This window comes from Protopterus annectens, chromosome 3.part1 (genome assembly GCF_019279795.1).
Source record: "Protopterus annectens isolate FY-2018-M chromosome 3.part1, PAN1.0, whole genome shotgun sequence".
NCBI classification, from domain to species: Eukaryota; Metazoa; Chordata; order Ceratodontiformes; family Protopteridae; genus Protopterus; species Protopterus annectens.
This window is the reverse complement of record NC_056732.1, coordinates 1333507316-1333530098: the sequence shown is the minus strand read 5'-3', so window position 1 is coordinate 1333530098 and position 22783 is coordinate 1333507316. Positions and strand designations below refer to the sequence as shown.

General features: G+C 41.2%; 1 protein-coding gene across 1 annotated transcript in view; it reads left to right on the top strand.

Moving 5' to 3' along the window:
* MCMDC2 (minichromosome maintenance domain containing 2) overlaps positions 1 to 22783 on the top strand; it is a gene marked incomplete at its 5' end in the record, with an annotated part of 2309393 nt that overhangs the window by 157568 nt on the left and 2129042 nt on the right. The window contains 1 exon segment of the mRNA XM_044067368.1: positions 194 to 389. Coding sequence (XP_043923303.1) covers positions 194 to 389 — 196 coding nt within the window.

Genomic DNA, 22783 nt, shown 5'->3' with positions numbered 1-22783 from the left:
TATGCAAATAAATCCAGCATCTGGACTCCTAGCATACCTGAAAAAGAAATTTAATTTTCCCTTCCCATATTATTGTATTCTTCTTATTTGACATAAGAATAATATGCATTGTAAGACTTAAACATTGCTAAAATTGTGCAAAATCAGAGCACAAAAATTAATTTTTACTGGACAGTTTTTGTCTTTTTCATAGGTTTTTGTCATCCTGAAGCCTACACACTTGCCTCCTCTTCCAGAGTACTTCCTTAATCTTTGTGAGTTTCCAAGAAACTTTAAATCCCAGAGATTTTATGTGATTGAAGGAGTGGTACTAGCAAAGACAATGCAAACCAAATATACACAAGGGGCCAGATTTCTTTGTTCAGAAGCAAGTTGTCCATTTTCTTCAGGTAATACCCTGATTTCTACCAAAATAAAAATGAATTGTATTGATTAAGTGACATTTTAGTGCTGATCATGCCTTTCTTTGTCAAATGATTTAAACTGAGTAGAATGATCTTTATTAACATCAGTGTTTCAGGGGAGGCTCGTGCTATTGGACTGCCGGACTGCAGCCCTCCCACCTAGAAAAAAACAAAAGAAAAAAAAATCTGTGAAACAAAAAATCACGAGTCCCGACTCTACTGCGCGGACACATTGGGGAACTCAGTCCGGATGCAGACAAAGAGGTACCCAGCAATCTGTGCTGTGAGATACCCAGGAATCTGTGTGGTGACGACCGCACAGAACAGAGGTGCTCCGGACTGCTTCCCCTGCAGGCAGAACCAATGAGGGGTGAGCTGAGAGCTCGTGGATTATACTGCTGGGCAAATGGTCACTGGCTGGATGGGCTTCGTACACATGGATTATGTTCGTGAAACGGGTAGGTGAAGGCTTCGTACACATGGAGTATGTTCTGTTCATGAAATGGGTAGGTGAAGGCTTCGTGACATGGACAAAGGTGTGTGTGTGTGTAATGCCCCAGCTGCTATATACTGGTGGCTAGGGAGAACAAATAGTGGTGGGTAGAGATACTCAGGCTTGAACCCTGTACCTTGGATGCAGGTGGCAAGGACCTGAATTCCCTATCCACCACCATTTCTTAAAAAAAAATTGCAGATTTTTGCCTCATATTTGCTCTGTTCCTCATAAAATCTGTGGTTTCTGTATCTACATTTTTCCTTGCAAAGTCTGTAGTGCAGTAGTGCACTGGTAGCATTGCTGCCTGACAGCTACAGGTTCTCTGGTTTGATTCTTGGCTGGGGTGCCTTCTGTGTGGAGTCTGCATGTCTTCCCATCTTACAAAGATGTGTCGGGAGTTTCTCCCTGCTCTGCTGAAAATTGTCTTTTGTTCCAAGTCAGACTAGTTTCCTGGTTAAATGTTTAAAAATAACAAGCATCTGAATTTCAGACTTCATATTCTTCAGAAAGTACATGGTAACACAAAACTGTTTATTCTAGCAGATGTCTAAGTTTATAACATGGATATTTGAAATTTGTCCCTATTTTTGGGACTGTATTCCCCATTCTTGGCTTTGTCCAGGTATTTTGTGCTAAGGTTGAGAGCTATCTATGGTGAGAACTGAATTCATTGAATGTTTGGGGGCTGTATTCCCCCCCATTACTGGCTTTGTTCACATGTTTTTTGCTAAGAGGTTGAGAGCTATGGTGAGAACTGAATTCACTGAATATGCTTGGTGGCTGTATTCCCCCATTATTGGCCTTGTTCAGGTGTTTTGTGCCAAGAGGTTGACAGCTATGGTGAGAACTGAATTCACTAAATGGGAGCCATTTAAGTTTGTCTTCCTCTCTTTCACAAAACAGCTGATTTGGCATAGTGGTATGTTTCTCTGACTGTTTTGCACAGGGTCCCCTGGGTTAAAGACGTGGCAGTGAAATGTATGGTGGTAACACAGCATTTTATTCTAGCAACTTTCCAACATTGTACAATCAATGTTTAAAATGTGTCCCTGGTTTTTGGGTTTTTGTCCCCCCCCCCCCCCCCCATAAATTTCGGCTTTTTCCTGATTTCTTGTGCTGCAAAGTTCAGAGATACAACTGTGTGTCGAGTAGATTTTACAAGGAGCTGAGAGCTGCAGGGGAACAAAACTTTAGTGCTACTTATTCCGAGTCTGCTTTCATTGTTAATAGCACAACAGGTAGTGTACTTGCTTTTGATGCAGAAGGCTGTGGGTTCTACTCCCACAGTAGATAAATGCATTGCTGATACTGTACTGTGTTGTAAAGTGGGTGGATGCTGCAGTCCTTTTTGGCAGATACCTAGAGTAATAACTGAACCTGTTATCAGTTTGCCATACAGTCCCTATTGCGATATTACTAGCTTATCATTTTTTTTTAATGCATGCAACATAGGCAATTTATTCCTCAAGGGCAACAGGCACTTTATTTGTAGATGAATAAACAATGACATATAAAGTTGTTTGCTAGCAGCAACCTCTTCATTGTTACAGATTTCTTTAATGTGGAATTATTTAGATGACGTTTACGCTTCAGAGACTGTGCATATTTACTGATACTGTTGGACTGTAGAAGGTTGAGTAGACTTTTATGATGGAAATGTTCTGAATTGGGTAGTTTTGTCATTGGTGCATGCATTTTGTTTCATTGTTTACCAATGTTCAAAACAATAAATTTAAAATGCCCTCTAACAACTGTACTGTATTGTACAAGGAATACATTTTAATACAATCGGGAAGGTGTATCAAAGAGCATGTGTATGTTTCATGTTCAAGGGGCCTATGATTTGAAAACAGCCCAAAGTTAATCTTTATCTGCCACTGGCAAAATGTATTTTCTTTGAATGTAGGTTTCAATGCTGTTTCAATGCATGTGAGTTTCAAGGGCAGAGAAGTTTTATTGCTAAGTCTGTTTTCATTGTGAGACTGCATTGCTTTGTTTAGCAGATATCTATTGGGGTTTGTGCTGTAAAAATGCAAAATAAAACTTTCAAATGAAATCCAAATAATCACAGAAGTAAAGCAGTATGCACATTACAGTGTTTATGGTAAATGGGGCAAAATAACCAAGGAATGGGACACTGGAATGGTTGCAGGGGGAAGGCTCCAATCGACCATGATTTTGAGAGGGGAAGGGCAGCAAACTCAGACAGCCCTGGTTGAACTATACCTCTCAGCTGTCCATATGTTTGCAGAATGAATAGATATTTGCTTCTTATTTTTGGTTTGTTCCTCATAAAATGTGTGGTTTTCTGGCAAATCATTTAGGAATGAAGTCACTAAATGACAGACATTTTTATGTCATAACCTTCAGAAAAATGCATGCTAAAGCAAGACCTGTTATTCTATCAACTGTCTTAAGTTTATACAAGAGCAATTTTTAGTAGTGTTTGTATGTTCCCCCAATATGTTTGGCTTTGTCCAGATTACCTGCATTAACAGGTTGAGAGGTACATGCAAATAAAATTCCTTTATAGAATTAGGCATATCCAAACCTTTCAACTGTCCCCGATTTTGGCTCAAAATGTTGCTCTTCCCCTAATAATCCCTCTGCAAAATGGCAATTTTGGAAGAAAACATGGAGGGTTTACAGTTAATAAATAACTGTAATAATCAGTTATAGATTACATTTATTTCAGAAATGCATGTAGATTATTTTATTTTGTCAGCTGCTCAAGTTAGCAGTACTAATATTAAAAAGTGTCCTTTCTTTGACAGGTTCCCAGCTGTATTGTGTGGCTATTTTATATTTTTGGTCCATTTTTCATAAAATTGTGTTTTTTTGACAAATTATTGGCAAATCATTAAAGACTGAAGTTAGAAAATAATGAAAGACATTTCAGTTTCAGATTTCGTACCTTTAAGAAAATTCATAGTAATGCAAGACCTACTATTCTATTCTCTTTATAAGTTTATAAGAGAATAAATTTATTTTCCTCAGAGACATAAAACATTTTCAACGTTTTAAATGTTGGCGCCAACATTTAAAACGCTTTTGAAAATAAATTTATTCTTTGTTCAATAGTTTGGAATATTTGTTTGCTGAAGTTTATAAGAGCAATATTTAAAAATTGTCCTTATTTTTGGGCCTTTGTCCCACTTCTATGTATGGCTTTGTCCAGATTTCTTGCTCTGAGGTTGAGAGGTATGACACATGTGTCAGGGCCATCGCAGTCAGCCAGAGACATTTCAAATTGTGGCAAACTTGTTGCACCCCAGTCCCCCATCTAGTGACAATGGATGTGTCCAAGCAAGGCAAGGAGCAGTTATGCAGTGTAAATGTGCAGACTATCCCCCCCCCCCATCCAAGGTAAACACAAGTACTACAGTGGCTTTTCATCTGTCATTGATTTTGCAGAATGTTCTGGTTTCTGTCATATTTTTATACTGTTGATATATGCTTATTATTATTCAAAAAGTGCCTTTTGCTCTGTGTTTAAGTAGCAGTGCTTTAATGACCATCAGGTAAGCTTGTCTGATATTGTAAGATGCAAGTAAGTTTTAATAAGCAGTATTGCCAACATTGAAAACCTTTCTGTTGTTGCCATACAGAGAATACTTACATAACTAGATAATGTATAAGCCTTGGGTATTGAAATGCATATGACAGTATTTGTAATAAAGGACAGGATTATTTATTTTTATTTTATTTTTTTATTTACATTTGTTGACCGGGCTAGTCTAGCTGGATACATATCCCTTTTCAGTAGAGGCCCGAGGAGAAAAGCTCCAACATGAGTAAATTAATACATTCAAAATATTCTAAAAAAAAGACTAGTTTCACATTACAAAATAAGACATGGAAAAAAAAAATAATAAATTGTGAATAATGTAACATTTCATTAGAGTAGAAGTAAAAAATAAACAAGTCTTAATGCTTTAGTAGGGTTCATGTGAAGTCAATCAAAACTAAAACATTAGAACATTAGCAAACTTGTTATAGTGTTGTTCATAAGATATGGGAGGGTAATTGTTAAGGAAGCAAGAGAGTAGGAACCAGGGAGGAGAGATGAAAAGTAGATTCAATCAGGCTTTGAGCAGGGGCAAAGCCAATGTATTTTAAGGTGGTCTCTAAGGTGTTTTTTAAAGATTAGAGAGGATGAGAGTGAGGTGAGTGTATTAGGAAGTTTGTTTCAGATTCTACCCACAACATTGGAGAAGAGGGAATCGCCTGCTTTGTTATTAGAAGGGTTGCTGGCAATAAGAAGTTTATTAGCTGAGCGTAGTGTTGAAAGATTTTTATAAGGGGAGATCAGATTAGTAAGGATGGGAGTATTAGTAGGATGGTGCAGGATTTTTTGTGCAATCACAAGTTGATTGTATTGTAGTTGATTTTGTAGTTCTAACCATCTGAGTTGTTTAAGGTTGAGGCAGTGATGAGTTCTGTATGGAGAGCCAGTGGCAAATCTGGTTATGTTATTGTAGCTAGTTTCAAGTTTGGTGAGATTATGCTTTGATAGATTGGTGTAAATGGCAGAAGCATAGAATAGGGTGGAAGTAAGGTGAGTCTGGGCTATGGATTTCTTAGCTAGAGGTGTAGGGAAGGGTTTTATTCTATACAGGGAGCCTAATTTTTTATTAGCAGTTTTATAATATTATTAACATGGGCATCGAAGCTGAGGTTATGGTCAATAGTTATGCCAAGTAGTTGAGCAGTAGAATCAGGGGAAATGCAGGTTCCATTGTCAGAGTTAATAGTGAAGTGGAACTGAGGAGATTTTATGGTGGGAGTAAAGAGTAGTAGCTTAGTTTTCTTAGGGTTAAGAAGAAGGCAGCATTGTGTGAACCAGTTTTCAACTGTGTTAAATACATTTTGTGTAAGGGTGTGGAGAGAGGAAGAAGACTTGGCAGTACAGATAAGAGTAGAGTCATCAGCGTATTGTATACAGGTGGATTGTGGAAAAACAGTATGGAGATCATTAATAAAGATGGAGAAAAGAAGATGGCCTAGGATAGAACCTTGAGGAACTCCAGTGCTTACTGGGTGGTATGTGGATAGATTATTGTCCCAGAGTACTGCTTGTTGTCTGTTTTCCAGATAAGATTTGAACCAAAGGATTGCTTGTGGGTTAAGAGATTGGGCTTTTAGCACATTGATAAGTAGGGTTATGATTGACCATATCAAAGGCTTTGGAAAGGTCAATAAATAGAGCAGCTGAGAGACAGTTATTGTTAGAATTCCTATTTATGCAATCAGTAAAAGTTAAAAGGGCAGAAGTAGTGCTATAAAAGGGCCTAAATCCATGTTGGCAGTTAGCAAGCAAGTTGATTTGGAGAAGGTGCTGGAGTAGCTGATGGTGAATACATTTTTCCATAATTTTGGCTAGTGGGGAGAGTAGAGCAATAGGACGGTAGTTGGAGATTTCAATAGATTTACCTCCTTTGTGCAAAGGGATTATATGTGAGAATTTCCAAATAGAGGGGATGTAGGCTACAGAGATGGATCTGTTTATCAGGATAGAAACAGGGTATGCTATGGCTTTGGCTGCAATTTGAAGGTATTCTGCTGGGAGGCAATCAGCAGAGGGAGTGCAGGGTTTGAGTTTTTGAAGGAGTTTGCAGATAAAGGAGATGGGAACAGGTTGCAGATGAAGGGAGGGAAAGGGACTGTTAGTGTGTTGTGTAGGAGTGGGGGACATAGGAACTAGAGTTTGAGTTAAAGTTTGAATAGTTTCAATGAAGTAATTGTTAAAGGCATTAGCTATTTGCAGAGGATTACTACTAGGAATAGAGCAGGGGGAAGGAGTTGTGGCATGTCCTGGTTTGAGAAGTTTATTAATGCCAGACCAGAATTTTTTAGGATTATTAGAGTGTGAATGTTGCAGGTGGGAGTAGTAGTTTTTTTTGTCTGAGATTATATCCTTTTTGACAGCATTTCTTAGTTGCTTAAAGTATAGATGATCTACAGAGCTTTTAGAGGTTCTCCATCTTGCCCATATTTTATTTCGTAGAAACATTTTTTCTTTGGTCTGTTTTGTGAGCCAGGGGGCTATTTTTGTCCTGATTCTGGAGGAGCGGAAAGGAGCATGGTTATTTAGAATATGAAGGAAAGTAGAATTAAAGTAAGAGATTGCTTCATCTAGATTAAGTAGTTTTAAAGATGACCAGTTACATGCATTTAGTTCATTAATAAAGTTCTCAGCATGGAAATGTTTTTTTAGAATGATAGGTGACAAAATTGTTCTTTTTTGGGCTATATTTCTTTTGTTTAGTGATAAAGGTTAGAATGTGATCACTAATGTCGTCCGGGAGAGATCCTACCTTATAGGTATCTGGGTGACTATTTATAAGGATCCAGTCAAGAGTAGTTTCTTTGCTACTTGGTTTGTGGATTCTAGTGGGGAAGTTTATTATTTGATTGAAACCAAATAGATTAATATGGGTGTTAGGGGTGGGGGAATTACATAAGGTCCAGTCTATATTAAAATCACCTAGGACAATTGTTTCTTGTGGTAAATGGGTAAAAAGGCTATTGAGAATGTTTTCTAGGGTGCTAATATTATTTCCTGGAGGGATGTAAGAGCAGATAATATAGATTGCTTTAGAGCTATTCAATTGGAGTTTGATAGTAAGGGTCTCAGCATTGGTATTTGAGGGGAGTGATACATCATAGAGTGAAACCAGAAGATCAGATTTGAACAAGATAGCTACACCGCCACCTTTTTTTGATGTACGGTCATATCTTAGTATATTATATCCAGGAGGGGTTATTTCTAGGTCATGAGTGGAAGGTTTTAGCCAAGTTTCAGTAAGGCAAAGGATATCAAATGGATAAACCTGAAGGAGAGCATGCAGTTGACTAATTTTGTTGTTAATGCTACGAATGTTAAGATGTGCTATACTGAGAGAGTTCTGAATTATTAAAGAAGAGGTAGCATTATTAAATGATGGATTCTGTAGATTGGTATTTGGTGAGGGTGGACCAGGATTGGGATGAATATCTCCACCTGTTAAAATGTTTATGGTTTGAATGGATGAAATCTTTAAGTATTTATAGTACTTGGGTGGGGTTAGCTTATTGGGGAGGTAAGAAACATGGGTGGTCCTATGGAACTTGGGAAGCAAATAGGCCGAAGTACAGGTAATGTTGCTATGAGAAAGGCTGAGGGGATGTGTGATGGGGAGTGTTTGTAGATAGGTCACATTGAGCTTTAGACTGCAGTGTTCATATGCAGTCTAAAGCTTATGTTAAGTTAATTACAGGCTTTACCTGCAAACTAAACATAATGTCAATCTATCATGTGTGGTCCATATCCTGTGCAGTAATCCTTTAAGCAATATATGTTGAGCATGTTTCTTGTTTGCTTTTCATTTTTTACTTTGATCATGTTTTCCACATGAAACAAGTAGATAGTTGTCAGGCAGCAGGTCTTTTTTGGATAAGAAACATTTTTACAAGTGGGGGTATCGCAGAGATTGCTACATTCAGCATGTTACTTGGTACTTTAATAAAGCTGAATATAAATTATAATTAGAACTAGAGTGCAAGGAGAAGTGATTTGAGTTAAGTGCTGCTTGTTTTTCTTATACTTGATTTTGACTGGCATTCCAGTAATGTATTTAAAAAGTAATTTATTTTTTCATGCCTCACATCCTTTTTGTTTCCATCTAGATATTAAGTAAGCTGTCATGCAGCCAATGGATTGAAATATTTTTTTTTCTTCTACACTTCATTTTGTCTTGATTGGACTCCCATAATGATGGTTTGGCACCCAGGGCAGTGTATTTAATTAAAGTTTTTGTGGTTTTGAGCATAGCTCCTCCCCTTTCTAGTTGGTCACACCCATTCCCATTGACCCCACCCATTAAGCTGTCTCCTCCAGCCCCCCTTTGATTTGAAGTCACCAGCCGCCACTGCAGTGTCTATAGGTTCTTACTAAGCTTATGGCCAAGGAGACCAGCAGGAAGCTCAATCACATCACCTAACACTGGAGTGAAACTAACAATGTCCCCTACTAAGTAAAGTTTCTCCACATATCCTCAGTGAAAATTTGTAATCACTGATCCAGTCATCCAGACTGGTGTTAAAAGTTCAATCAATTCAAAAAATCAATCATGTGGTTTAGATCCCCCAGACAGTGTGTAAATTGTAATACTGAAGGTGTTGTTTATGTACTGAGATGCTCCTATAGCCTTTTTTCTATATTGGTGAAACAAAGCAGTCTTTTAAGGTTAGGATGCAGAAGCATCTCAGGGATATCAAAAACAAGAAAACTGAAAACCCCGTAGCACTTCATTATATGTTGTGTCATGGGGGGGATATTTGTTTAAGGGGTACAATTTTAGAAAGTGTTAAAGAGTGGAATGAGTTTGAGGTAAAGAAAAAAATACTTTATAAAGAGACAGTATATTTTAAAATTTGGGACTTTAGCACCTTTTGGCTTAAACTTTGAATGTAATTGGAAAGTATTTTTGTGATTGTTTGTGCTTGTCTATTGGTGTTTTATTAAATGATTTAATTGAAGTATTAATTGGTGCTTTTATATAATGAAGTTTGTGTATGAAGTGTTTTATCTCTTGAAGACTTTTGAGCAGAGACGCTAAGACAACATTAAAATTTTGGGCAGACTTCCTTCTGTCACTTTTTTTTGTGGTATTTTTATTTTATTTTATTTTATCATGGTTTTAAAAGTTGCTAGAGAAGTACTCTGCTTGATAGGTAAGGATATTCTATTCCAAATACTGGGGATACGTTGGGTGAGATATCTGTCATGTCACCTGGTACCATATGGTAATATAGATGTTCTTCATATTGATCACTGCTGCAGTAGCTTAACTATATGGGTTAAATCCTGCCAAGCCTATAACAGCTGGCCAGCTTCCAAAGTTTCAGAGCACCTTTCACATGCCCACACTGTCAGGCAGCTTGAGCTGAGCTGACTAAAAGACACATTTTGGTGCAAGTTTTACTGCTGCCAAAGTGTAGGCTCCTTTGAGGTGTTTGAGGATTGACAGTTATCTTGTGCTTTTTTGCTAGGCAGATAAGTTCCCTTTGGGGAAAAAAACTTCCATTCTGTTAAATTCTGTTAATGTTTTATTACTGTACTCTTCAGGAAGGTTATTTTAAAGCTAGGATTGTTGTTATTTAATCGACTGTCTCAAGACTGTAACTTTCTTTTAAATGGAGCACTCATTTCTCTGTCAGTTTAAAAGTAATGGAAACTAACTGAAACTATATTTTCTCTGGAGAATTTGTGATTATCCATTGAGGGACTGCCATATTGTTTTAAAGTGCTTTTCACTGTGTTTTTTTTTTTTTGTCTGTCAAAAAAAGTAATTTTTGTGGACCGGTACTTTTACCTGCATTTGCTGCTTGTCTTCCCAGGGAAACAGGCACCATTTTCTGCTTGACCAAGGAACAGACTACCAGTTCCACTGTTGGTTCTTCCTCCAGCCACAAAAAGAAAAAAGTTAATCAAACAGACTTTGCCACCACAGCAGGCTAGAAATTTGCCTCAGCTGTAGATGGATGACTGCTGTAACCATTTATTGAACCTCAGACCACTCATTTTTTGCCCCACATCCCTCTGGTGTACCAGCTACAGCCACTATGGACCAGGGATTAGCTACATCCTCTGCACCTGTTGGAATCCCTTAGTGTGCAAGGGAAAGCCACACTTGTTGGTCCTGGGATAGAGAACAGGGAAGGATTCCCCACTGTGTCAGAATGCTGTAACTATCCTGGGGAAGCAGCAGGTGCCATTAATAACATGGCTGACCACATATTTCCTTCCACAAAGAAACAGAAAACCAAGCAATGTGAAGTTGTTCGATCTCGCCATTTGTTCTTACACACGGGTTCGGAGCTGATCCCTCGGCTCCGAGTTGGCCACATTCCAAGCTGTGTGTCTAAGAGAAGCTCGAGGCACAGTCCCTATCCCATGATCCTCTCCTGCTAACCCTCAGATCTAGTTTGCCGCTGCAACAGGTCTCATCGTCGAGTGAGAGCTCGGGCCAGTATCCCTTTTTCTATATACAAATTTTATATATATATTTCTAAAAGTTAAAAATTATAAGTTTTTTTTCTTAGTATAGCGATAGTATTACTGTGTGTGTGTGCATGTCAGGTTAAATTAGTGTTTGATTAGTGTTAAGAATTTGTGGGAGTGGCTGCTCCTAGGCCTTAGGCCACTAACTTTCTGTCAGGGCTCTGTCAGATTTTCTCTGTTTAAATTACATTTTCTCTTAGTATTTAACCTTGTTGATAAATATTTACCTGTTTTAGTAAGGTTAGTTTTGTGTATATATATATATATATATATATATATATATATATATATATATATATATATATATTTAGATATAGAGTGTTTTTACATATTAGTATTGCAGACTATAATTTCTAGTCAGGAATGTCAGAAAAAGCCAAATCTGGATTTAAGCATTGCCAGTGTGGACAGAAAATATCCATAACTGACAACCACGTTTCCTGCGTCTACTGTCTAGGCCCTCTCCATCTTCAGGAGGACTGCTCCATCTGCCACTCGTTTAGTAGCAGAGTGATGATGGAAAGACGCAGGAAACTTATTGAGAGGGGTCTTCTGAAGCCGGAGTTTCAAGAGGCATTGGAAAAGGCAGACCAGTCATCGAAGTCTTAGAAGGGGTCGAAGTATTCGAAGGTGTCGGAGCCCAGGTCATCGGCTCCGAGTACCTCTGTTAAGATTCGGTCACCGGCTTCACAGACCTTGGAGCCGAGCATCGAACTGCTGCCTCAGGGCGAGGTCCAGGTTTTGGAGCCGGTGTCGGAGGTACTCCCTTCATCGATCCTTCGTTCGGTGACCTCTTCGGCCCCTTTGACCCATTCCTCCAGACCACTGTCAGACACCGATGTGGATCGAGTAGTGCAGAAGCTGATGGAGAACACGGCCTTATCCAAACTGATTGCAGTTTCATCCCAACTGGTTTTGAAGCTTGAAGCCCTTCCTGTTCCATCCATAGATCCTCCTTCGAGACCCATCGAGTCATCGGAGCCGGGAGTCGAGGATCTGATGATTGTTGATCCCCCGGAGCCAAAGCCTTTCTTAGTGCTTTTGGCTCCACTGACCCCGACACCCTTGGTACCCATCGAGGGGTCTCGGAGCTGACAGTCTCTCCTTGGTTCCAGGGGGGAAGAGTCAAACCGAAGTTTCGGTTCCGACTCTTCCCCTCGGTGCCTCGGCGCAGATTAGTTCGGCTCTGTCCTCTGGATCGGAGCCCATGGTTCTGGGCCCAAGGAGGATGCCGGGTTCTTCGGAACTGGTGGAATCCTCGGCTTGGGGCTCTGGTGCCTTCGAGGCCATGAGGAAGGTTTTGTCTGTTAAGACATTCACATCTTCAGATTCCTCTTCTCCCTCCCTGAAAGGTCCGCGTTCTGTTTCTGCACCACCGGTCCCCACTAAGCATAGAGACCCAAAGCCTCAGTCAGCCCCAGAGGGTGAACCCTGCTCCTCGGAAGTTTCACCAGATGCCCCCTCTGATGAAGTCCTGAGGAAGAGATTGTGCAAGAGGAGGCACCTTGATTCACCACAGGAATCGTTGACATCGGACACCGACTTGGATGAGTCAGACGGGTCCCCACGGTCCTCCTCCGAGGATGTCTCATTTGCCGACATCCTGGAAATTCTCAAACAGAGGGGTGACTGGCAGTCACTTGCCCCCACTGAGGACGAGTCAGTGTTGGTGAAGGCTTTTGGGGCTCAACCTTCCACCTCCTGGGTAACTCCGCCCTTCGACGAGTTATTGGATTTAATAGCTCGAAGGGCATGGGAGTCCCCTGACACCTTGGAACCAGTCCCTCGGAGGCCTAATAAGTACATCACTGCCCCCGAGGATAAAGTGTATCTCACCAAGGGAGTCTCAGTTGATGCTATGGTGGTGGCGGTGGCCACCAAGAAAGAAATGTCTGAAGCATCTTCCTCTGTTCATCCGCCTAACAAAGACTCTAGAACGATGGACAGGTACGGGAAGCGCATTTTTAGTTCAGCGACTTTTTCTATGCGCTCGCTGAACTACCTCACCCATTTTACCCGTCTTCAGAGAGATCTCCTCAAAGAATTGGGAGATACTCTACAGGGTACCACAGATGCTGCTGTCTCAGACAAGGTGACAGCACAGCTCAATACCCTAAACTCTATCGTTAACTCATCCATGCGGCTCATTTCATATGCAGCCGAAGGATCGAGTAGGGCTGCAGCTTCAGCGATCGCTCTGAGGAGACAATCCTGGATGCGCCTATGCTCCTTTGCGGAAGCCTTTAAGTCTTCCTTTACTAATGCCCCCTTTGATGGCTCCTCCTTGTTTGGGCCAAAAGTGAAGGAGATGCTCACTAGGTGTGAGCAAGAAGGAAAGACCCTGTCTGCCGTAGGGGTCCATTTTTCCGCCCCTTCTAGACCATACCCCAAAGGGCAAAGAGGTGGAAAAATATGGTTCCAGAAGACTCAGGGAGCTTTCCAATGTACACCTAGTGAAACCCCCTCCAGAGGCAGAGGAGGGGGAAGGAATGGAAGATGCCGCCCAGGTGGCAGAGGGGGTCCGCAGAACCAGGGCAACAGGGATACCGTCCCTGGTAAGCCCTTCCAGCACTCCTGAGTGGAGGCCCGGCTGTCCTGCTCTGGAGGAAGTCGGGGGTCACTTGGCTTTATACCCAGAGGCCTGGCTAAATCTCACTTCAGATTCCTGGGTAAAAAGCATAATAACCAGAGGATACAACATCCCTTTCTTAAACAATCCTCCCATCCAAAAAAGATTCCCAGATGTTCCACCCAATCTGAGGGATCAGGCAGCCATAGAAATACAAAGGCTGTTAGAAAAAAGAGTCATCCAGCCAGTCCCGGCCGACCAAATAGGATCCGGAACTTACTCAAGGTTCTTTTTAGTTCCAAAGAAAACAGGGGACTGGAGGCCAATACTGGACCTCAGCAAACTCAATACCTTCGTGAAGAAGGAAAAATTCCAGATGGTCATGCTACAATCGATCCCTCTGTTTCTTCAAACGAACGATTGGATGTGCTCTATAGATCTCAAAGATGCGTACTACCACATAAAAATGGCCAGGCCATCCAGAGATCACCTGCGCTTCTGGCTGGGAGCCAGTCATTTTCAGTTTCGAGCTCTGCCCTTTGGCCTCACCTCAGCCCCCAGGGTGTTCACCAAGTGCACGGCAGTAGTGGCATCCCACCTGAGACGACTAGGAGTCCGGGTGTTTCCATACTTAGATGACTGGCTCCTTACCGCCACCACCAGGCATCACCTATTACAAGCCAGGGACTATACAATCAATCTCTGTTCCCATTTAGGCATAACACTGAACTTCAAAAAATCTGCCTTGTCGCCCTCACAGCATATATCATTCATAGGAGCGGAATTGGACACTACCTTAACTCTGACCAGGCTTCCCCAAACAAGAGTTTCAGCCTTAAGGGAACAGATTTCTACTCTTCTACAAAACAAAAGAGTCCCCGCTGCACAGGTCCTGAAACTATTAGGCATGATGGCAGCTACCCTTATCGCGGTCCCCCTAGGGAGAATGTACATGAGGATCCTCCAGTGGCTACTCTTCGCACAGTGGTCTTACCAACGGCTACCGTTGTCACACAACATCCTGCTCATGGAGTCTTGCAAGTGGGATCTTCAATGGTGGATGAACAGCCACGAGCTTACGATAGGCCGCCCATTCGTGCTTCCCCCCCATAGCCACAGTGACCAAGGACGCTTCCCTGATAGGGTGGGGGGGACTTTTTCAGGGGAGAACAGTTCAAGGCGAGTGGTCGAAAATAGAGTACAACCTGCACATCAATGTCCTGGAGTTGAGAGCAGTGTTTCTGGTGTTGCAACACTTTCCCGACTACTTACCTCCGGGAACAGTTGCAATTCAGACAGACAACATGTCAGTGGTCTGGTACATAAACAAACAAGGAGGAACCAGGTCTTACCCCTTATGCAGAGAGGCCCTGAGAAACTGGCAATGGGCTGTGTCCACCGGACGCTTTCTCATAGCAACGCACATCCCGGGAACATCCAACGTAATAGCGGACGGGTTGTGCAGAGCCATCCTGTTACCTCGCGAGTGGTCCCTCAAAAATCAAGTAGCGGAAAGGATTTTCCACAGATGGGGCCAGCCTTGCTGCGACCTTTTTGCATCCCCCCTGAATGTCACAAAGAAACAGAAAACCAAGCATTATCTACTCCACCTAAAATGTCTTTGGATAAGAGTAGTTTACTGGGACTTGTTCAAGGTTTATTTCAAGCTATTGATCTTCTTGTAAAGAAAGTTCTGGTAAAAGAAAGGGATTCCTCTTTTCCTGAAGAGATTCAAGATTCTGAATCTGAACAGGAAGATGCAGGGACAGATTCAGGGTTTTGTCCTCAGATTTCTGATTTAGACTCAAAGAAAGGCTCAGTTTCTGATTCTCCCTTTGGGAGTTTCTCATTCTCTGAGACTAATGCTAGAATGTGCTAGTGTTTTCAGTGTGAGACCATTGAGGTTTCTCAGTCCATCAGAAAATACTATGAGTTGTTACAGAAGGATTTTCCAGAATCTATACCCATTCTTCCTGTCCTGTCTGCTTTAGAGGATGTGTCTTACTGCATACAGTTTTCCTGATAGTCATCCAGCTGTTCCCTAAAAAGGCTGATAGGATGTATAAAGTTTCTCAGTCTTTTAAATTTTTATTTACTATTCCCAAACCTGACCTAACAGCTATAGCCTTAACTAATTTCAGTGCTGCTAAGCACTTAGATCTGATGTTATCATTTTTATTCATTCCTCAAAGAATGGGTTTGGATCTGCTCCTTGGATCCAACTCGTCCACTTTTTTTGCACTCTAGGATCTGACTCTCGAGCTCCTCCCTTTACCCATAAGGCCCCTGATCACTGCTTTGCCCCAGATCTCATTTGCTGCTGCAGTGATCAGTCAGAATTTTGCACTCTTGAGCTGGGAGTTATTAGTCAGTTGTGAATGATTTATTATTTGCTGTATTACTACTAAACCTATTTTTTCATTACTATATTCTTGTCTTTACCAGTTAGTATAAAATTAGTTTAGACCTTTTTTTGCTACTAGTGTAGATTCTGTCCTACCATTGTTGGTAATCTTTCTAATTTTCTTACTTCTCTTGAGGCAATTTTTCATACCATTGCAAAAAAAAAAAAAAAAAAAAAAAATATATATATATATATATATATATTAGTAATAACTTTCTATTTGTTTCTCCTAAATTGTGTGCTTTGTTTGTGGTGTATTTTTCTGGTATGGTGGACAAATCTACAGGTTTCATGAAATGCACTTCCTATGGGCATAAGATACCCAATTCTGATGCCCACAGGGAGTGCATATATTGTTTAAGCCCTGTTCACCTTCATATTTCTTGTGAAATCTGTGCAGGTTTTAATGCAAGGGCAATAAGTTATAGGTGTAATAACCTTATTTTGAAAGGTATTTTGCTTGCTTCTTATAGGTGTAATAACCTTATTTTGAAAGGTATTTTGCTTGCTTCTTCATCTGCAGTTCCTTCTTCTTTAGGGGCTCAAACCCCCTGGAGATGTCAGAAGAGTTATGAGACCAGGAAATCTAAGAAATGTTCCCCTGTCTGATTTCCTTCTTCTGTTCGAGTTTGAGGCCTCCATCAAAACAAATAAATTCTCAGATCTGAAATTATTGAATCCTGCTACCACTAAGACTAAAGAGTCTTTGGATCTGGTTTCATCAGATCTGGTTGCATGCTTCTCTACTGAGATGGTTTCTCTGAGATTGAGGTCCTCTTTCTTGAAGGAGACTCCTTAAAAGACTTCTCGTCTTCTCTCAGTATCCTCCTCCATCAAGTCTTCCCAGAGTTTTTCTGAGTATGATGAGGCTAGGATGATGAGAAAGTTTCTTAGACTCAGATCCAGATGGGGGTCCTTCAGGCTCCACGCCCCATCAGATCCGTGACTTAACACTCTTTAGTGACTACTTCTCTGATCTAACCAATGGTTTCAGAGCTGTTGGATCAGAAGATCCTGAGAGTTATGGCATCTGATCCAAGAATGTTACCTTCCTTGATTCTGACTCTTTCCCTGATCCATTCCTCTCTCAGTGCTTCCGAGCAGAACGAGTCTCAGAAATGAAGGGTCTGGGAGGATGACTTTGACTCTGAAGGTTTCAGAGGCATCGCTTCTCCTTGGTGCCTCGGCATTGAACAGCTCAGGTCCGATTACGTCCATGGAATCTGGAGGGAGTGGAGAGTTGTCTGATCTGAGGGCTTCCGCTCCTGGGAGACCAATTTCCTCATCTCCTAGACCTTCTGCCTTCGAGATAGCGGAAAGGGTTTTCTCCCAACCAGGGGGTCTATTGACTATTATCTCTTCAGAGCCTATTCCCATCCCTTCTCCAGATCTGACTGCTAATTCTCATCATCTTTTGCACAAGGACAGCGAACCCATAAGAACTTCCAGACAGTCCCTACACAGGGGCTCCTCCTTTCTTCCAACACTTTTCCAGAGTATCCCACTGAAGAGGTTCCTTGGAAGAAAATTTGCAAAAGAAGGCATTTTTATTCCCCTCAGGAATCATTTGCAGAGGACATTGATTTAATGAAGGAGGCAGGTCCCCCAGATCTTCACCAGAAGACGTCTCATTTGGAGACATTTTAGAAATCCTGCACCAAAAAATGTGGATGGTCTTCTCAAAACCCTTCTCAGTTGGAATCAGTGTTTCTGCAAGCTTTCAGGTCTGGCCTGTCTACATCTAGGATTACCCCCTCCCCCCAGTGGATGAGGTTGTCGATCTTGTCTCCTGCCGGACATGGAAGGAGCCAGATTCTATACATCCTATTCCTAAATGCCAATACAGCCCATTCTTAAATGTCCAGATAAGATCCTCAGTGCATCACTAGACAGACACCATTGGACCAAGGGGATTCCTGTTGATGCCTTGGTTGTTGGGGCAGCCATGAAAAAGGAACTAGCTGAATAGAGCTCATCTGTCTATCCCCCTAATAAAGAGTCTAGGCCTTTGGACAGATATGGAAAATGAGCTTTGCTATAAAAGATTACTGAATTACTTGGCACATTTTACTAGGTTACAGAGAGACTTAATAAAGGAACTCTTTAACTCTATCCCTGGGTCCATGTCGGTGAAGAAAATGAAAGCTTATTCTTCACAACTGGTCACCCTATAATCCATCTCAAATACATCCATGAGGCTAATCTCTCATGTGGCTGAAGGTTCCTCATGGGCCACTGATACAGGCATATCCATCAGGTCTATATCACCATTTCAAATGGTGAAAACTCCGAACTCTGTTTAATTGAACTCAACAGTTCAAAATTCGTAAACAGCGAACTCACGGAACACCAAATTCTTTCCCAGGGAAAAAAAATGCTGCTCCGTGAAAAAAAAAAACATAATTAGCAACTTTAAACATAAACAAAAGTGGGAGGCTTTGCCCCCCACAACCCCAGCATGGGGGGCTGTGCCCTCCCACCCCCTACTTAAATATACCAACTCCGAGATCGCACCACAGTGAAGGAAATAGCAAAGCCCTGAAGACGGCCCACTGATTTTTTTTTCCCTGGAAAAAAAAAAATCGGTGTTCCATGAGTTTGCTGTTTATGGATTTCAAACTTTTGAGTTCGATTAAACAGCGTTCTTAGTTTTCACCATTCGAAATGGTGATATAGACCCTATCCATCAGGAGGCATGCCTGGATGCACTTGTGTGACTTTGCTGAGCCCTTTAAAGCATCATTCATCAATACTCCTTTTGATGGAGCTTCCCTTTTTAGGCTCACCATTAAAGAGATGTTTTTTCATAGTGAACAAGATGAAAAAACACTATCTGCCATAGGAATTTGTGTTTCTACCCCACAGAGATCCTTCTCCAGAAATCAATGCGGTGGTAAGAAAATGTGGTTTCAGAAATCTCAAGGGCCTTTTCAAGATTCACACAGAGGTTTTTCCCCCAGAGGCAGAGGGGGAAATAATTATAATAATGGAAGACACCACTCACATGGCAAAGGGGTCTGCAAAATCAAGGGCTTGAGATTATTTCTTGGACAGACCCTTCCATGGTTTCTGAAAGGTTGCCCAACTGTTCTTCTCTGGAGACAGTCAGGAGACTCTTGTCTTTGTACCCAGAAGCCTGGGCAGCCATCACAAAAGATATATGGGTGCAAAGAATCATATCCAGGCGATATTTTATCCTCTTTTTACAAAATCCACCAAAGGTAAGGAAAAGTCTCCCTGGTGTTCCACCCAATCAGCCAGAGCGAGCAGCTCTGGAAATTCAAAAGCTGCTAGACAAAAGAGTAATCCAAGAGACCAAAGAGGATCCATTTTTTACTCCAGTTTCTTTTTAGTGCCAAAGAAAACAGGGGACCTGAGACCCACCCTGGATCTCAGTTATCATAAAGAACTCCAAATTCTGGATGGTCACAGTTCAATCTATTCTATTATTGCTCCACAAATGTGACTGGATATGCTGTATAGATCTGAAGGATGTATACTATCACATAAAAATGAAGACATGATCCAGAAGATTCCTTTACTTCTGGCTGGGAGCCAGTCATTATCAGTTCAGAGCACTGCCCTTTGGTCTCACCACAGCCCTCAGGGTGTTCACCAATTGCATGGCAGTGGTTACAGCTCATCTAAGACTGCAGGGATTCAGGGTCTTTCCTTATTTAGATGACTGGCTTCTCATCGCATCAACCAGGCATCTATTAATAACAGCCAGAGACTATTTTCTTCAGTTGACTCATTCTCTAGGTATCACCGTAAATCTTGCAAAATCCAAACTTCAGCCAGTACAAATCATGGAGTTTATAGGGGCTCGCCTAGACATGCTGAATGAATCTTTAAGTATTCTTATTACAGAGAAAAATTCTTACACTAAGATTACATGTCAATCAGGTTCTATCACATCATCTCCCTCCAGACAAACTGATTTTAAGTGCTCTGGGATCAATGGCTGCTGTAGTCACATTAATACCAACAGTCTGTTTTCATATGAGAATCCTTCAGTGGACTTTACAAGTGCAGTGGACCATTCTACACCAACCCTTACAATTTCCAATAAAACTGTCCAAGGTATGCTAGGACTTGTTACTATGGTGGATCCAATTCAACAAGATTTGCCAAGGTTGCCTCTTTATCCTTCTTCCACCCATCACCATGTTGACCATGGCCATCTCCCAGTTTGGGTGGGGGCAGCAGTACTACTTGGGACAGAGTGTTCAAGGCATGTGGACCCCAGTAGAGACCGAATTACATATAAATGTCCTGGAGATGATAGTGGTCCTATTAGTGTTGTAGGCCTTTCAGAACTCTCTTGCTTTGGAGAGAATGGACAATATATCAGTGGATTGGTACATCACCAAACATAGGGGAACCAGATCTTACCCTCTTTGATGAGAAGCAGTGAGAGTTTGGAAATGAGCGATCTCATCCAACTGCTTTCTTATAGTGATGCACATTCCAGGGGAAATCAAATATACTAACAGACAGGCTCAGCAGAACTATTCCGCTGCCTCATGAGTAGTCTGTCAATCAGTCAGTGTCAAACATGATCTTCCACCAGTGGGGTCAACCATGCTGCAAACTAGTCACCTCTCCCCTCAACAACAAGTGCAACAGTTTTTTTCCCTAACCCCCCCTCAGGGAACATCACCAAGAGATGCTCTAGTCCACATTTGGCCCACTGATCTTCTTTATGCTTATCCTTCCAGGCCCCTAATTCCCAAGTTTCTTCAGAAAGCTTTCAAGTTGAAAAGCAAAGTAATCCTCATTGCCCCTTTTTGGCCTCAGCAGATTTGGTTTCCCTTCCTATGATCTCATCTAATATATCCTCCATGGACACTGGACCTCAGTCCAGATCTCCCACACCCATCAGGCCTGACTCATCCGGACATACTAGGCCTCAGATTGGCTGCATGATTTCTCCAGTTCCAATGATGGCTAGACATTTTAGGCTCTCCTCTCCTGTTCAAAGAATTTTGTTTTCATCTCAGAAGCCCTCTACAAGAAAGATTTATAAAAGTAAATGGAAGAGATTTTCCTTATGGGCTCAGCAGAGAGAGAGTCGGATTCTTTCTCTTCTCCAGTCCCTGCTGTTTTAGAATTTCTAACATTATTTTTCAAGATGGACTACTAAAGTTCAACTGGGTGCCGTTTCAGATTTTCACGTCGGACATAATACTTTCCCTTTGGCATCATCTAAGCTGTGCAAGGCATTTTTGAAGTGTACCTTTTTACTTAGACCACCTATTAAGGACCCTATACCCCTTGGGATCTTACTATAGTTATACAGAGTCTGGCACAATCACCCCTTGAACCCTCTGCAAAAGTGGATCTCACTGCCATAACTTTGGCAAGATGAGTCTCTGAACTCCAAGCACTCTCTTCAAAACCCCCTTATATCATCTTCCATAAGGAGAGAGATGCCTTATGTACAAATCCATCTTTCTTACCCAAGGTTTCATCAGAAGCAAACAACAATCAAGTAATCAGTTTGCCAGTTTTCTTCCCTAACTTTAATAATAAAGGAAAATACATCCACTATTCTTTAGACATACAGAGACATCTTTGTTTCTATCATCATATAGAGAAAGATGTTAGGAAGACTGATCAATTATTCATTTCCTTTGCCAAAAACAAGTTAGGTAGGCCTGTCTCAAAAACTACAATAGCCAAATGGATAACTGATTGTATTTCTCATATGTACTCCTTAAAGGGCTTGACTTTGCTAAGACAGCCAAAAGCTCATTCAACTAGGTTAACGGCTACGTCATCTGCTTTTTGGTCCAGAGCTTCCATTGATTATATTAGTGCAAATGCTACTTGGTCTAAAGTTCATACCTTTGTGACTTATTATAAAGTGGACATCATTACCAGCAACAGAGCTGCATTTGGCTCTGCGGTACTCAGGAACATTCTTACATGAAGGCCACACAAGGTTACTGTAGATGGGGACTCTGTCCACTTCACTGAGGAACAAATGAAAATGACAACATCAGATATTTAAGTTATATACTTACCATAACTATGCATCTGTGTTGTCCATTTTCATTCTTCCTCAACTTCCCTCCCACATTTTCCATTCCTTGTCTTTGGGAATGATCTGATGGAGTTTGTCAGGAACCATTGTTCCTGTCTGAGCCTCTGTTCTGTTCGATTACATCTGTTTCTGTAAATATTATGGTTATATACCCTTTTTTCATACATAGCTTAGAGGCAGCAAACTCAGTCTGAAGTTAAGCAGTGATGAGGGTCATTATGGGTAAAGGGTAGAGCTCGACAGTCAGATATTAGACTGCAAAAAAGTGGCCAAGTCAGATCCGAAGATTGGATCCAAACCCATTCGTTGAGGGAGAATAAAAATGGACAACACAGATGCATAGTTATGCTAAGTACATAACTTAAATTTATTTCCAGTGTTACTCTTTCTAATAGATGGGAAAAGTATTGATATGTATAGGAAAAGGTGTATTCTTCTGCAACTTTGCTTTTCAGAATTTTGAATTGTCATGTTCATGTGCTAAATTTTATTTAAATTGTGAGCATATGAGGAATGTTTTTATTTACAGCTTCTTCTTGTGAAGAAAAATCTTCTATAAATAACTTAGTTTCTTCTATTGCACAGGTCACTACTCATTGTTTACAGTGTGTGTGTATCATTCTGTTGAAAATTTTCCAAGGCCATGGCCACTGGCACTGTTTAAGGAGGTTTACTTGGCTGCATTCTCAGAACCTCCTGGATGATGTAAAAAACAAGATTTTAAATTATACCTTGGATAGTGATTTAGTGCTTGGTCCCTCTGCTGCCAAGGTGATCAAAACCTGTGATGAAAGGGTCAAGCTGACCCAGGGAATC